The sequence below is a fragment of the Carassius auratus genome, chromosome 25 (genome assembly GCF_003368295.1).
Source record: "Carassius auratus strain Wakin chromosome 25, ASM336829v1, whole genome shotgun sequence".
Taxonomy (NCBI): Eukaryota; Metazoa; Chordata; class Actinopteri; order Cypriniformes; family Cyprinidae; genus Carassius; species Carassius auratus.
In genome coordinates, this window is record NC_039267.1 from 3,144,223 (window position 1) to 3,160,328 (window position 16,106).

General features: G+C 33.1%; 1 protein-coding gene across 7 annotated transcripts in view; it reads right to left on the reverse strand.

Annotated features, from left to right (window-relative positions):
- myo9ab (myosin IXAb) overlaps positions 1-16,106 on the reverse strand; it is an 89,672-nt gene that overhangs the window by 30,039 nt on the left and 43,527 nt on the right. For 6 of the 7 annotated variants that reach the window (XM_026202059.1, XM_026202062.1, XM_026202060.1 and 3 more), the window contains exons 7-14: positions 13,984-14,037; positions 11,859-11,956; positions 11,539-11,665; positions 10,043-10,132; positions 6,929-7,045; positions 3,867-4,001; positions 2,536-2,657; positions 1,399-1,540 (exon numbers count right to left, since the gene is read on the reverse strand). In XM_026202059.1, the coding sequence (XP_026057844.1) occupies positions 1,399-1,540; positions 2,536-2,657; positions 3,867-4,001; positions 6,929-7,045; positions 10,043-10,132; positions 11,539-11,665; positions 11,859-11,956; positions 13,984-14,037 (885 nt within the window). The remainder of the gene's footprint in view (positions 1-1,398; positions 1,541-2,535; positions 2,658-3,866; positions 4,002-6,928; positions 7,046-10,042; positions 10,133-11,538; positions 11,666-11,858; positions 11,957-13,983; positions 14,038-16,106) is intronic. The other variant, XM_026202061.1, reaches the window with a different exon arrangement.

Here is a 16,106-nt window from a genome sequence, read left to right on the forward strand (position 1 = left end):
TACACTAGCGACTAGGTCCAGCTGCCACATTTGTCCTTTACATTTGGTTTAACATGTACTAAAATAACACACTAAAAGAAAAAATGATACAGACTTATCAAAAAACAAAAACACAACGGTCCCTTGGATTAATTCAGGTATTTTAGATCTAATAAAAAAATGGGATCTTGCTTTAAAAACTGCAGATAGATTAAAGTTAAGTCATGATAGACTAAATGTAGTTACATTACAGAACGAGGTGGTGTTTACAGTTAAATACATCAAAATCAGTGAATATGTTCTTTAGCAAATCTAATAGTTTAAGTGTAGTGCCAGATCTATTTGTATCAGGGTATTGTATTCTTTACTGTGCATTTATGTATTTGTAAACATGTATATGTGTAATGATGCTTTGTCTTTGTTTTAGAGTGACCTTATAACATTCTGTCAAGGGACCGCAAATGAAAAATAGGCTTTTTGGCTAATTCTGGCATATTTACAGTTATGTTTATTAATGTGCATTGTCCCTGTAAACAAATAAACTAAAATAAAAATTAGCTAAATCTATCGGTTTAACTTGATAATAAAATTAAATCACTTATAAATATGAGTGATTATAAATATAAAAAATAATAATCAAATAAAACAAAAATAAATATACTGAAAAAAAATACTACAACATAATTAAAACGTCAGATAAAATTAAAACATAAAATCTAACTAAAAATCTAACATTAGAAATATAACTAAAAACTGCAATACTATCTCAAGGATACTAAAATAAGCAGTTTTAAGACATCAACAATAAAAAATTATTTCAGTACTTGAAATACAATAAATAAAAAATTATTAAAATAACTGAGGGAAAAAAAATCAGCCAGTTATAGAAGTGGATTTCTCATTTTCAACTAGTTTATATACTAAAATATCTATAGCTGAAACTGAATTAAAACTACATATATAATTTTTATTTTATAAAGTACACACACACACACTCACACACACATCAAAATTAAATCAATCACTTCAAAAATGTTGAAAAAAAAAAATTCAAATGAAAACGAAAAATTTGAAAGTAAAAATAATAATGGTAGTGTATGTAGTAAAACAGATTGAAGGGCAGTAATGTGAGCGGATGGTGATGTGAAGCAGCTGTTCTCATAATCAACACTGATCCTGTCACATCTGCTGCAAACACAGCTCGAATAAACACACAGACGACAACACGTGTGTGTGTGTGTGTGTGTGTGTGTGTGTGTGTGAGGATTTAACCCTCTCTGCCAATCACGTGCTCCAGATACATCCAATCCAGCCAATCAGATCGAAGCACAGAAGTAGGTCACTGTGTGTGTAGCATATGTAAATGCTCTCTCTCACACACACACACACACACACACACACACTCCGTGAGCTCCTCACCTTGACGCTGTACTTGACTTTGCCGGCGTAGTGTCGGATGATGAAGGCCGGCTCCATGACGGCTGGGAACTCGATGTAGCCGCTTCCTTCGTGCTGCCGCTTGAACTTATCCAGCAGAGTCTGATTAGACGCCTGCGGAAAACTGCACACACACACACACACACCTGATCACACACTCATCTCTGTCACTATACAGACACAGAGGTTAAACAGCAATGCGTCTATTAACACTCTGCTGCTCGTTATGAAACCTCAATACATCAATAAAATAAAATAAAAAATTATATTTGATATTTATTTACAATAAAATGTTCAGGCTTATATCCTTTCAATCAGGTATAGTTAACTGAAAAGTTTATATATATATATATAAAATGAAAAAATAATAAAATAAAACATTATTTTGAAATAAAGATTAATTTAAATAAAATGCATAATAAATTTACATTTCAGCTATTATTTAAACCTGAAGTACTAGAATAACTAAAACCGAAACAAAATTTTTATTATTTCAAATAAATATAATATTAATTAAAATGTTTTGATAAACAAATATACTCATTATAAATGTAAATGTAATGTAATATGAGCATACATTAAAACTAACACACAAAAAAAACATTTTTACATAACATCAATATTTTTAATAAATAAAAAAACTATTAAATGAGTAACAAATATGGAAAAATAAATACACAAGAAAATGACTAAAACGTAAATTTAATTACAAAAATATATACAAATAAAAGTGAATTTAAAATGAACTCTACACAAATATTGTGCAAAGTATTTATGTAGTATATATATATATATATAAAAATTACTACAACTTAAATGAACTAAATGGACTTAAATGAAAATGTAAAATATAAGACATATAATTGTAAATATTAATAAAAACTATACTTTCATCTGAATTACACAAAACAAAATGAAATCTGATTTTAATATTAGTGGTGAGTTATCCAGTTTTCCGATGTTAAAACAATATAACAAAAAACTAAGATAATGATAATGAAGAATTAAATAAACATGAGTGTGAATAAATCCAACAGAACCGGCTCCTATCTTAATATTGACTGGACATTTCAGTGAAACCCAAAACAAGAAGAGTTTAATACTGTAACAGAGACTGACTTGCACTCCTCGTCCAGCAGATGGAGCAGCGCGGTGGGCTTCTTGCTGATGAGGTTGATGCACGCCGTGTTGTCCATGTAATCGATCATGTGCCAGCTGATGCCCTCCGAGCGATACTCCTCCTGACACATACAGTTAGGTAGTTAAATGAAAATACAGTTAATAATTGTTAGTTCATGCTAATTCACGGTGCATTAACTAATGTTAACAAGCACAACTTTTGATTTGAACGATGCATTAGTAAATGTTGAAATTAATATCAGCAAAGATTAATAAATGCTGTAGAAGGATTGTTCTTGCTTAGATCATGTTAACTAAAGTAGTTAACTAATATTAACTAATGGACCGTTATTCTAAAGTGTTACCCAATATTAAATATAATAATGATTTATCTCAAATATACACTAACAACATTATTAACCTCCAATTTTAGGGCTTTGTATATTATTATTATTTCTGCAGCAGTTAAAATAGTTTCATACTAGCCACAACAACAAAAATAAAAGTTATTATTATTATTATTATTATTATTTTAATAGTGCATTACAATCATACATTTTAACTTGAAGTGTTTCAGAAAATAAATGCAATAAAACAACAACAATCATAAGAATTATAATTTATATAATAACACTAAGTTTATAATGTATAAAACGAATAACCCTACAAAAAAATATGATAATGAAATGCCTGATATATATATATATATATATATATATATATATATATATATATATATATAATATTTTTTATTTTTTATTGTATATATATATAATATTTAAGTCTATATATTTTTTTATGATCTTATTATGAAAGTCCAAAAATACAATTACAAAATAATTTTCTTGTATAAAGTGAACTTCACTTAAATCCCAAAATTAAGGCTTTAATCCTTTCAATCAGGGTTATTATAGTTAACGCAAACTAAAAATAAAAACATAAAAAATGTTACTTGAAATAAAATTAAAAAACAAATTAACTGAAATAAAGTACATAATATATTTAATCTATTTCAGCTAGTTGCCAGTGCAATGTTTCCGTTCATTTTAAGCTTTCAATGTCTATATAGTTTTTTACGCTTATATTTTGAAAGTGTTCAAGATCTTTCAATTCTCTTGTACAAAATTAATGCATTTACTGGAATAAAAATATAACATGAAAACATCACATTACCCCTTTGAATAAGCACAGTATTCATATTAAACACTGGTGAAAGATCAAGATCTAAGCACAGCTCATGTTTGTCTATGTTGTAAGGTTCAGTAATGAGATGTGATCATGTGAGCGCACAGCAGGACGAGTAAAGGTGATCAGATCCAGAGATCAGTTACCTGCTCCAGCTTGAAGACGTGCTGGTTGAAGTAATGCTGCAGCGTCTCGTTGGCGAAGTTGATGCAGAACTGCTCGAAGCTGTTGTTCTCGTAGTCCTCGAAGCCAAAGATGTCTAGCACACCGATGGACAGGATCTGAAACACACACACACACACACACACACACACATCTCACATCAGGTCAATGTGAAACTGTGCGCTAATGTGTGATCTCACCACATCATCAGAGCTTATCGCTTTATTAATGAGGGAGTACTGTTGACACAGTAACAAAATTTCAGTATTCGGTACGATACCAGTGAAAATCCACGGTTCTCTGTACCAATTTTGGTACCAAAGCGGTTTAACATTTACAGATACTGGTCCATATGGAGATTTGATGCTAACTTTGACAAATGTTGACTAACTTTGACTGTCCATATTAAAAATGTAAGTTTAATTTTCATGACTGGATTTTGAGATTCGTCTGTGTTTTCTTCTTCGCGGAAATCATATCACTGTATGCGTCAAGAACCGGGTTGAGCAGGTTCTCAGTACCACCGGTACTAAAAGAAACCTGCTACCGTCACATTTTCATTTTTTTTAGTACCGAGTTGGTACCGAAGTACCCGGTCTTTTGACAACACTATGAGGGAGATCAAAGACAATGATGAACACAATCAGTCACTGAAGTCACCTAGACAGAACCTGCCAATAACAGGAGCAAATGTGTGTGCTACGATTAATACTAGCTACTGTACAAACAATATAATACACACACCTTTCAGTTTGTGTGTTTGTTTGTGAGTTTGTGAGTGTTTGTTTGTGAGTGTTTGTGAGTGTGTGAGTGTTTGTGTGTTTGTGAGTGTGAGTTTGTGAGAGTTTGTTTGTGAGTGTGTGAGTGTTTGTGTGAGTGTTTAGGAGTTTGTGAGTGTTTGTGTGAGTGTTTATGAGTTTGTGAGTATTTGTGTGAGTGTTTATGAGTTTGTGAGAGTGAGCGTTTGTGAGTTTGTGAGTGTTTGTTTGTGAGTGTTTGTGAGTGTGTGAGTGTTTGTGAGTGTGAGTTTGTGAGTGTTTGTTTGTGAGTGTTTGTGAGTGTGTGAGTGTTTGTGTGAGTGTTTAAGAGTTTGTGAGTGTTTGTGTGAGTGTTTATGAGTTTGTGAGTATTTGTGTGAGTGTTTATGAGTTTGTGAGTATTTGTGTGAGTGAGCGTTTGTGTGTTTGTGAGTGTGAGTTTGTGAGTGTTTGTGACTGTTTATGAGTTTGTGAGTATTTGTGTGAGTGAGCGTTTGTGTGTTTGTGAGTGTGAGTTTGTGAGTGTTTGTGACTGTTTATGAGTTTGTGAGTGAGCGTTTGTGTTTGTGAGTGTGAGTTTGTGAGTGTTTGTGAGTGTTTGTGAGTTTGTGAGAGTGAGCGTTTGTGTGTTTGTGAGTGTGAGTTTGTGTGTTTGTGAGTTTGTGAGTGTTTGTTTGTGTGAGTGTTTATGAGTTTGTGTTTGTGAGTGAGTGTTTATGAGTGTTTGTGAGTTTGGGAGTGTGAGTTTTTGTAAGTCTTTGTGAGTTTGTGTGTTTGTGAATTTGCGTGAGTGTTTGTGAGTTTGTGAGTGTTTGTGTGAGTATTTGTGAGTTTGTGTGTTTATGAGTGTGTGTTTGTGTGAGTATTTGTGAGTTTGTGTGTTTATGAGTGTGAGTTTGTGTAAGTGTTTGTGAGTTTATGAGTGTGAGTTTGTGTAAGTGTTTGTGAGTGTTTGTTTGTGTGAGTATTTGTGAGATTGTGTGAGTATTTGTGAGTTTGTGTGTTTATGAGTGTGAGTTTGTGTGTTTGTGAGTGTTTGTTTGTGTGAGTATTTGTGAGTTTGTGTGTTTGTGAGTGTTTGTTTGTGTGAGTGTTTGTGAATTTTTGTGTTTGTGAGTGTGTGTTTGTGTGAGTGTTTGTGAGTATGTGTTTGTGAGTGTGTGTTTGTGTGTGTTTATGAGTTTGTGTGTGTGTGAGTTTGAGTGTTTGTTTTTATTGTAAGTGTTTGTAAGTTTGTGTGAGTGTTTGTTTATGTGAGTGTTTGAGTTTGAGTGTTTGTGAGTGTTTGTGAGTTTGTGTGTGTTTGTGTGTTTGTGAGTGTTTGTTTGCGTGAGTGTTTGTGAGTGTGAGTTTGCGTGAGTGTTTGAGTGTTTATAAGTGTGAGTTTGTGTAAGTGTTTGTGAGTGTTTGTTTGTGTGAGTGTTTGTTTGTGTGAGTGTTTGTTTGTGTGAGTGTTTGAGTTTGAGTGTTTATGAGTGTGTGTTTGTTTGTGTAAGTGTTTGTGAGTGTGTTTGTGTGAGTGTTTGAGTTTGAGTGTTTATGAGTGTGTGTTTGTTTGTGTAAGTGTTTGTGAGTGTTTGTGTGAGTGTTTGAGTTTGAGTGTTTATGAGTGTGAGTTTGTGTAAGTGTTTGTGAGTGTTTGTTTGTGTGAGTGTTTGTGAGTGTTTGTTTGTGTGAGTGTTTGTGAGTGTGTTTGTGTGTGTTTGAGTTTGAGTGTTTATGAGTGTGTGTTTGTTTGTGTGAGTGTTTGTGTGTTTGTGAGTGTGTGTTTGTTTGTGTGAGTGTTTGTGAGTTTGTGTGTTTGTGTGTTTGTGAGTGTTTGTTTGTGTGAGTGTTTGTTTGTTGTGAGTTTGTGTGTTTGTGAGTGTGTGTTTGTTTGTGTGAGTGTTTGTGAGTTTCTGTGTTTGTGAGTGTTTGTTTGTTTGTGTGAGTGTTTGTGAGTTTGTGTGTTTTTGTGAGTTTGTGTTTCTGTGAGCCTGTTTGAGTTTTGTTTCTCTAAGTTTGTGTTTTTGCGAATTTCTGTGAGTGTTTGTGAGTTTGAGTTTTTTGAGTTTTAGTGAGTTTGTGTGAGTATGTGTGATTTTTTGTGTCTTCATGGGTCTGTGTAAATTTTTATAAGTTTGTGTGTATGTGTTTGTATGTGTCTGTTTGTAAATGTTTGTGTGTGCGTTTGCCTGTTTATTTGTGAGTTTGTGTGAATGTTTGTGAGTTTTTACGAGTATATGTGAGTTTTTGTTTGGAAGAGTTCTTGTGTGAGTTTGAGTGTGTGTGTGTGTGTTTGTTTGTACCTTGTCTGAGTCCTCCAGGTCTTTGTTGTAGAGCAGTGCGTGGTTTGTGCGGAAGACAATCCAGTCGAACAGAGCGCCGTACAGAGATTTGGCCATCGAGTCCCTCACGGTCCCCGCCTGTGCAAACACACACCTGTCAATCACCGCCATCACACACGTGTGTGTGAGTCTCACATGCTTATCAAACAAACACACACTCACAATGTGACTAAACCACAAAACACATAACACAAACTAGATTTGTACATTTTGTGAGGAGAATGTGAGTGATGTTTGCATGAAGTCACCAGCTTCTTCAAGCGTGAACAACAGAAGAACAGACCCAACGTTCAGTGAGAAATCACATCAGATAAAAACAACACAAGCACTGGTCATGTTTGCCGCTTCACCCACTGAAAGAGCTCTGTGAAACTCAGATATCACAGTGAGATTATTTAGGGGAAACTGTGGTCTCACATATAGAAACGTCCCTGAATTTCCACTAACAAGTCACTTCCTGTGTCACACAAACATGTAGCATGCCTGCACAGGAGTAATTAAAAACCTGTGTGTGTGTGTGTGTATATTCTGAATATACTGAATGTATTCTGGTTACAGTGCAATTCCATAAAAGCACTGATGGGAGGGGAAATTATCTAACAATGTGCATATTAAAGGACACAGATGTAGCCAGATCATTTCCATAATGACCAAGAGCAGCATAGATTACCACCTGCTTTAAGACATGCTTTTTAGGGGTGTTAAATAAATGCACAAATACTAGTAATATGACGAGCATGAACGTTCGTAAACCTGTGTGATCGATTTGAATATTCTCCTCCCATACATTTTGCGTCTGAAAGGGAAACTCCTACAAATGCATGTTTAATTAGGTCAGGCGCAAGAATAAGAGAACAGTCCATGCCTAATTCTTCAGTAAATCCTGACAGCACTATTTTAATGCCAAAAGACAAGATAGTAAACCTGGCCCCAAATTTTAAAGTACAAATTCATAATTATTGCAAATCGTACTCCACTACTCTGTTTTATGCACAACCTCAAAATAAAATAAATAAATATAGATTATATAAACCATTAGAAGCATATATATTTTACTAATAAATAAATGTACATAAACCTGTATATTAATTAATTACATAAAATATATGTGAGAAACTACTACATAAATACATATAATAAATGCAATAAAAGCATTAAAAAAAAAACATCTATGTATTTTACTTCATATATTCATCAACCATAATATTAAAAATGTTGTGCATATATGCATACATAAATATAGACTTTTTATTGCATGCAAACATTTTTTTAGTATTCTTTTATTTAATATACAGATTTATGCAGGAATTTACCTGTTCATATAAGCCACAATTTCTTGCAGAAAAATCCTCTTTAATGTGGTTTGAGACTCTCTCTCTCTTTTTTCTCACTCTCGGTCTTTGTCTCTCTCCCTCTTTTCTCCCTCTCTCTCTCCTTCTTTTCTCTCTCTCTCTCTCTCTCTCTCTCTCTCTCTCTCTCTCTCTCCCTGTCTCTCTCTCTCTCTCTCTCTCTCTTTCTCTCTCTCTCTACGTCTCTCTCTCTCTCTCTCTCCCTCTTTTCTCTCCATGTCTCTCTCTCTCCCTCTTTTCTCTCTATGTCTCTCTCTCTCTCTCCCTCTTTTCTCTCCATGTCTCTCTCTCTCCCTCTTTTCTCTCTATGTCTCTCTCTCTCTCTGTCTCTCTCTCTCTCTTTCTCTCTCTCTCTATGTCTCTCTCTCTCCCTCTCTCTCTATGTCTCTCTCTCTCTCTTTCAGAGTGTGTGTAAAGCCCATAAAGCTGCAGCCGCTGCCAAGAAAGAAAGCCATTTACTGAACCTGTATGAGCTCAACATATAAAACCCTCCTCACTTAACACCCATCAAACTACTCTGACGTCCAGCCGCGTGTCGCCGGGCATGATGGGAAGAGAGAAGCTGATTGGCTGCTGAGAGACTCAAGGACATTCAGACTCGATTCATAATAAACACAAGCTCATGTTCAGTCCCGCATTATCGATTCAGCTTTTATTTTTAGCTGAATTCTGGAGGAGGGGATGAACATTATATAAAACTCCCCCTGCGTGATTCATTGTTCACAACACTTTAACATTTAAAGGTTGAGCGTCGCTCTGATCACGTCCTCAGAAACAGTGGAGGAGAAGTAAGAGTCATTCATCGTTAAGATCATGGAAAAACCGTGTGTGTGTGTGTGAAAACAACATAAAAATGAATTAAATAAAATAAAATTGAAATGAATAACATACAATTTTAAATAAAAATATAAAAATTGAATAATATATCAGCTGAAAAATGTAAATAAATAAAAAACCTGATAAATAAAAGTGAATAAAACCTACACCTACACTTAAAAACAAACAAACAAACAGTAAAAACTCACTAAAACTTCAATCTAAAATGAAAATGAAAACAAAAGATACAAAAAAGGAAACTGATAGTGATAGATAGACACTAAAATTAAAATACTGACATAAAAAATTATTTAGAGGTAAAATGTGTGCGTGTCTCTGAATTACTCTGTTTTGAGTGTCGTCATTCACGCACACACACACACACACACTCTGTGGAGGAAACGTTCAGCGTTTGACTTTAGATCACAAGAGAAAGTGAGACGAGATGGAGAGAGAGTTTGACATGATGCTGAAAATACAGCGGAGCATCACAGAAATAAATTACACTTTATTATATATTCACACAGAAAACAGCTGTTTTAAATAGTAAAAAATATTTCACAATATTACTACTTTTACTGTACTTCGGATCAAATAAATGCAGGCTTGGTGAGCAGAAGAGACTCCTTTAAAAACATGCTAAATCTTACTGTTCAAACACTGATTTGTGTCCCAGTGTCTGGTAACGCACATGAACACAAGAACAGGTGAAGGTCTGAAGAAGACCTCGGGGTCAGCAGAGCACCAGCGGAGGAAATGAGATCGGGGTGTGGGCGGAAGGAGGATTCGAGAGTAAACAGTTCACAGGAAAAACCCTTGAAAACCTAACACTTGGGACCACAAACCTCACAGAAACCACCACGGCTTCCAACAGACGTGACAATCTCACAGAATAAAACAACCGTCTCACCTCGGCCAGTTTATACGGCACGATCAACCTCTCGCCCACCGTCACCGTCTTTCGTGTGGTCAGAGCCTCGAAAAGCATCTCCTCCTTCACCTGCACACACACACACACACACACACACACATTAGCATTACACACACTAATTTAGGACGCTTCTGTGGAGAGTTCTGTAGCTTAGTGAATCTAAGTCCATTTTACTCTTTAATACCAATCTGTGTTTGGACTGAATGTGCTTTTTAACATCAACACACTTTCCACTGGGAAATTTCAAGACAATTCTACCGACAGACGCTCGGATAAAATCCCATAAACGCCTCGAATGCATAGAAATGTTCAGTTATATCACATTAACTCATGTGTTTTACTGCTGTCTGTGTGTGTTTGTGTGGTGGATTAACATTCAAAACACCAAAGGTTTTCAGAGAGGACCAAAACATTGTAAAAAGAAAACACGAATGAGGAATCTGAAGCTCATAAAGCAGGAAAACCTCCAGTTTTCAGGCCAAAGACTCATGCGGGCAGAGAAAATGAAACCTTTCTCAGTGTGAAATTAAACTGAAGCAGCTGGACGGTGGAGATGAAGCTAAGAGAAGTCAAGATTCATAAGAAAATAAATAAATAAATAAATAAAATTATAACATTTAATAGTAAAATAAAATAAAACAAAAATAAATAAAATAAAATAAATAAAAATAAATAAGTATAAAATAAAAAATAAATAAAAACAAACAAAAAATTAAAATAAAAAAAAAATAAATAAAAAAATAAAATAAAAACAAATAAAAATAAAATAATAAAAAATAAAAATAAATAAATAAATAAATAAAAATAAAATAAAAATAAATAATAATAAAATAATAAAATAATAATAAAGAAAGAAATATACAATAAAAAAAAATAAAAAAAAAATAAAATAAAATAAATAAAAAAAAAAAAAAATAAATAAATAAAAAAAAATAAAAAAATAAATAAAATAAAAATAAATCATAATAAAATAATAATAAAGAAAGAAATATACAATAAAATAAAAAATACAATAAAAAAAATAAAATAAAATAAATAAAAATAAATAAGAATAAGAATAAAATAATAAATAAATAAACAATACAATAAAAATTTAAATAAAGTAAATAAATAAATTAAATAATTAATAAAAATAAATAAATTTTAGATGGTAAACTTATTAAAAATGTGCAAGAAAAATAGAAACTGATACACTGATAAAGTACAATAGGAATTTTAACCTATATAAAAAATGTTAATGACAAATTATAAAACATGCCAAAAACCCGCAATTACAAAAACTTGATCATAAATAAAAATATAATTGGAAAATAAAATTAAATAAATCAAATTAAAATATAAAATAAAACAATAAAATGAATTCAATTAGTTCAAAATATTAAATAAAATATAAAAATCATTTTTAAAAATATCTATAAAATTAAAAATAAAATGTAGCTCGATTTGCACAGGTTTAGTTTTGTGGTTCGTCTCACCTCCAGCAGTTCGGAGACGATAGGAAGCACCTCTGGGTTGCTGATGTCGATGGAGTCGTCTCTGTTCGTCTTCTTCTTGTAACGGATATTTCCCAGCAGAAGAATCGCAGACAGTAAAGAAAAGATTCTGCGGGGAACAAAACATGAGTCAAATCTCACAATAAACAAAAAAACTAAACAAAGAGAACAGAAAAATACATCACACAACCCCGCCCTCTAATGCCACGTCAGCCAATCAGACGCCAGAAAGCCTGAACACATGAAGTGATTGACAGGTAGACTGTGTGTCTCTTCATATGTGGTTTTATGCTGTAACTCACTGTTTTCTGGTGCTCGGCAGGAAGCCCACCATCTCCATGGCCAGCTGCAGACGCTCAAAGTCATGCTTCAGATCTTCTCCTTCCACCGTGAAACAGTCCTGAGCCAAACACAACACACGGAGCGTTAATCAAGGCACAAAACACTCTTATTTCACCTTCAACCCACATTTAACCTTCCCTTGGTGTTAATAATAATAAAAAAAATTATACCTGAAATAAAAGATTCATAAAAGTACATTAAAAGTTTCAATATTCGTCAAGTTTTATTTATTTTATTTTAAATAAATAATACTATATTTTTTGTTACAATATATATTTAATTATATTCTTTACGGTAATTAATAAAATGTTAATTATCATTAAATATATATTATAATATATCACACAGGTTTGCAATATAATTATACACTATTCCTGCAATAAAGTACAAGTAACAGGATTATTAGAGTTAACTAAAACTAAAACCATTTTAAAAAAACATTATTGCAACTTGAAATAAAATGTAAAAAAATATATATTTTTTTATCAATTATTAAAATAGTTTAAGATCATTATTAAAATTATAATTCTTTAAATAATAATATTATATTAAATATATATTTTTTAAACAAAATTAACCCTTTTAGATACTTACAAAGGCAATTTTCATTTAGTTTTTAACTTTAATTGAAACAAATATATACAAATATATAAAAACTAAATAAAAAAAATTAGAAGAAAAAAAATGTAAAAGAAAAATGACGCACACAAAAAAATACTAATTATTATTTAAATAAACACTAAAACATTATAAAAAATTATACATTTAAAAAACGAAATATAATTATCACCATAATAGTATTTCAGTAATACTAGTAGGTGAGCAGTTAATATAACGTAGTTGCATAATGAGCATAAGGATTTGCAGTAAATTAAACGTGACTCATTGAAACACAAACACAAAGCCACAGCTCTTTGAGGACGGTCAGAGGCAGAAGTGTGCAGAGGAAGTGAGGCGGTGAGAGACACACAACTTCCTGTTGACCCTAATAATAGCCTGATGTTAGTGTTAGGATCACTCTAAAGTCTGTTCATCTCAGCGATTCCTGACAATGATACAACGTTTCAGAATCAACCTGTGAGTGTAAACCCAAGATCCCATGAGAACAAGACGTCTCGTTAGAAGACTATTAACACGAGCAGAACCGTGCTGAGACCGAGCAAGCAAGAACAACAACAACACAAATCAGTAAGGTTCATCTGGATTCTAAAGGCAGAAATATACTAATGTAAAAATCATTAAAAATATTGAAATATTACACACAAAAAATAAAAAAAATCTGAAATTAATAACAAAATAATATATAAAACAATGCTAAAATTTAAAACTAAATGAAATATAAAAAATAAAACAAAAATGTAAAAAAATCTAACAAAATGAAACAAATGATAATCAAAATAAAAGTAAATGAAATACAACAAAAAATATATTTAAAAAAATATTTCTTAAATATTTATTTATATATATATTTTTTCCCCCTTTTTTCCTGACAATACAATACTTTGAATCAAATTTGTTCAGTTTTCACTTTAATTTTACTTAAACCTTTAGTAATATCTTTTGTTTTAGTAATTATCATTAGTTCTTTTCATAAGTCTACACATTATTTATTTATATTTATTGAAATATTTTTTATATTTATATTCAGTTTCAGTAACTATTTTACATTTAGTTATTTTAGTTTTTCAACAACAACAAAAAAGAAGAAACGTTGCCTTTGCAACGAGTTGAAATAAAATAAATTTTATATTTTTATAAACATTTAATGTCATTCAAGTCAAGAAAAAGTTATACTACTGTATTATAATTATTGTAAATATTATTATTATTACTATAAACTATAATAACCCTGTCCTGGCCCAAAGGAACGCACAGGACCACACGTGAAGTCTTGAAACGCTGCGTCTCTAATCGAGTCGATCTCCATCAAGCACTTGATTAAATGCTGCTAATTAGATTTGGTGGTTGACTCAAAACAGCAGCGTCCAGAGACACACAATAACAGAAGAGACGTGACGAAAGCAAACGGGAGAAGCTCTACATGAACACACACACACACACACACACACACACACTGATACTGACCAGCTCGGTCTCACAGTAATTTCCCCAGTGCTGTCTGTGGACTTTCTTTGTTATCTGGAAGGCAGACAGACAGTTAAGAGCTGCAGACATGCTCATCTGTCTCTCTCTCACACACACACACACACACACACACACACACACACACACACACACGGATGGTACACACACTCTCACAGAGATGACATTACATTACCATTCTACACTACGATGAATCTGATCAGCACTCATTCAGTCCAGTGAGATTGGACTGAATATGTAATGAAGTGTCATTTATTGTACAGAAAGACACTTCAAAAGCAGCTAATAAATGATGACAGGTGATTAAATGCTAAAAAAGACCTACAGTATTATGAGTCTTTGTGTTTGCAAACAAAGGAAAATAATACACTCAATGGTCTTGTTTTTGAATTTTGAGTAAATGCATTTCAATTAATAATTTAAAACAATTATAAAATATGATGTGTATATATTATTTGGTATCATTAAACTGGATTATATATTATTGCATCATAACAAATGTCTAGATATTTTGGCCTTTAAAAAGACGTTTACTGTCCAAACACTAATTGGATGTTCATTGTGATTTGTACACCCCGAGATGAAACTCTCTCAGATCCTCACACACATCTACAGATGTCTATTCCTGCAGAATATCACACATCCATGCATCATGATCAGAGCAATGCTGAACCAGGAAGTTGTACGGCACAAAAGGGCAGATGATGCTGTATATGTGTGTGTGTGTGTGTGTGTGAATGTGTGTATGAGTGAGTGATGCGAGTGTATGTAATTAGTTGACTAACTGGGGCCCAGGTCAGAAAGCAGACAGACCTGGCTAAACCGATCGTCTGCTAGCTGCCCCACTTCACAGAAGACGGTTAATTCTCAGCACATAGAGACTCTTTCACCTAGATATCACCCTATAGAGACTGTGTCTGTTCGCTAAACTAGAAAATACAAAAAAACGTCCAAAACAATTTAAGAGTAACAATTTATGCCAAACAACATGTAACAACATGCCAAAGAACTATTTAATTGCAGACCGATCTCGAATCTCCCTTTTCTGTCCAAGATACTAGAAAAGGTGGGATCCTCACAATTATATTCCTTCTTAGAGAAAAATGTTATCTGTGAGGATTTCCAGTCAGGATTTAGACCGTATCATAGTACTGAGACTGCTCTCTTTAGAGTTACAAATGATCTGCTCTTATCATCTGATCGTGGGTGTATCTCTCTATTAGTTTTATTGGATCTTAGTGCTGCGTTTGACACAATTGACCACAACATTCTTTTGCATAGACTTGAACACTTTGTTGGCATTAATGGGAGTGCATCTGCATGGTTTAAATCGTACTTATATGACCGCCATCAGTTCGTAGCAGTGAATGATGTATCATATCGATCACAAGTGCAGTATGGAGTACCTCAAGGCTCAGTACTAGGGCCGCTACTCTTCACGCTTTATATGTTACCCTTGGGAGATATCCTCAGGAAACATGATGTTAGCTTTCACTGTTATGCTGATGATACTCAGCTCTATATTTCTTCGCGGCCCGGTTAAACACACCCATTTGAAAAACTAATGGAATTCATAGTCGATATAAAAAATTGGATGACGAGTAATTTCTTACTGCTAAATTCTGAAAAAAAAACAGAGGTGTTAATTATAGGACCTAAAAACTCTGCTTGTAATAACCTAGAACACTGTCTAAGACTTGATGGTTGCTCTGTCAATTCTTCGTCATCAGTTAGGAACCTAGGTGTGCTATTTGATCGCAATCTTTCCTTAGAAAGCCACGTTTCTAGCATTTGTAAAACTGCATTTTTCCATCTCAAAAATATATCTAAATTACGGCCTATGCTCTCAATGTCAAATGCAGAAATGTTAATCCATGCATTTATGACCTCAAGGTTAGATTATTGTAACGCTTTATTGGGTGGTTGTTCTGCACGCTTGGTAAACAAACTACAGCTAGTCCAAAATGCAGCAGCAAGAGTTCTTACTAGAACCAGGAAGTATGACCATATTAGTCCGGTCCTGTCCACACTGCACTGGCTCCCTATCAAACATCGTATAGATTTTAAAATACTGCTTATTAATTATAAAGGCCTGAATGGTTTAG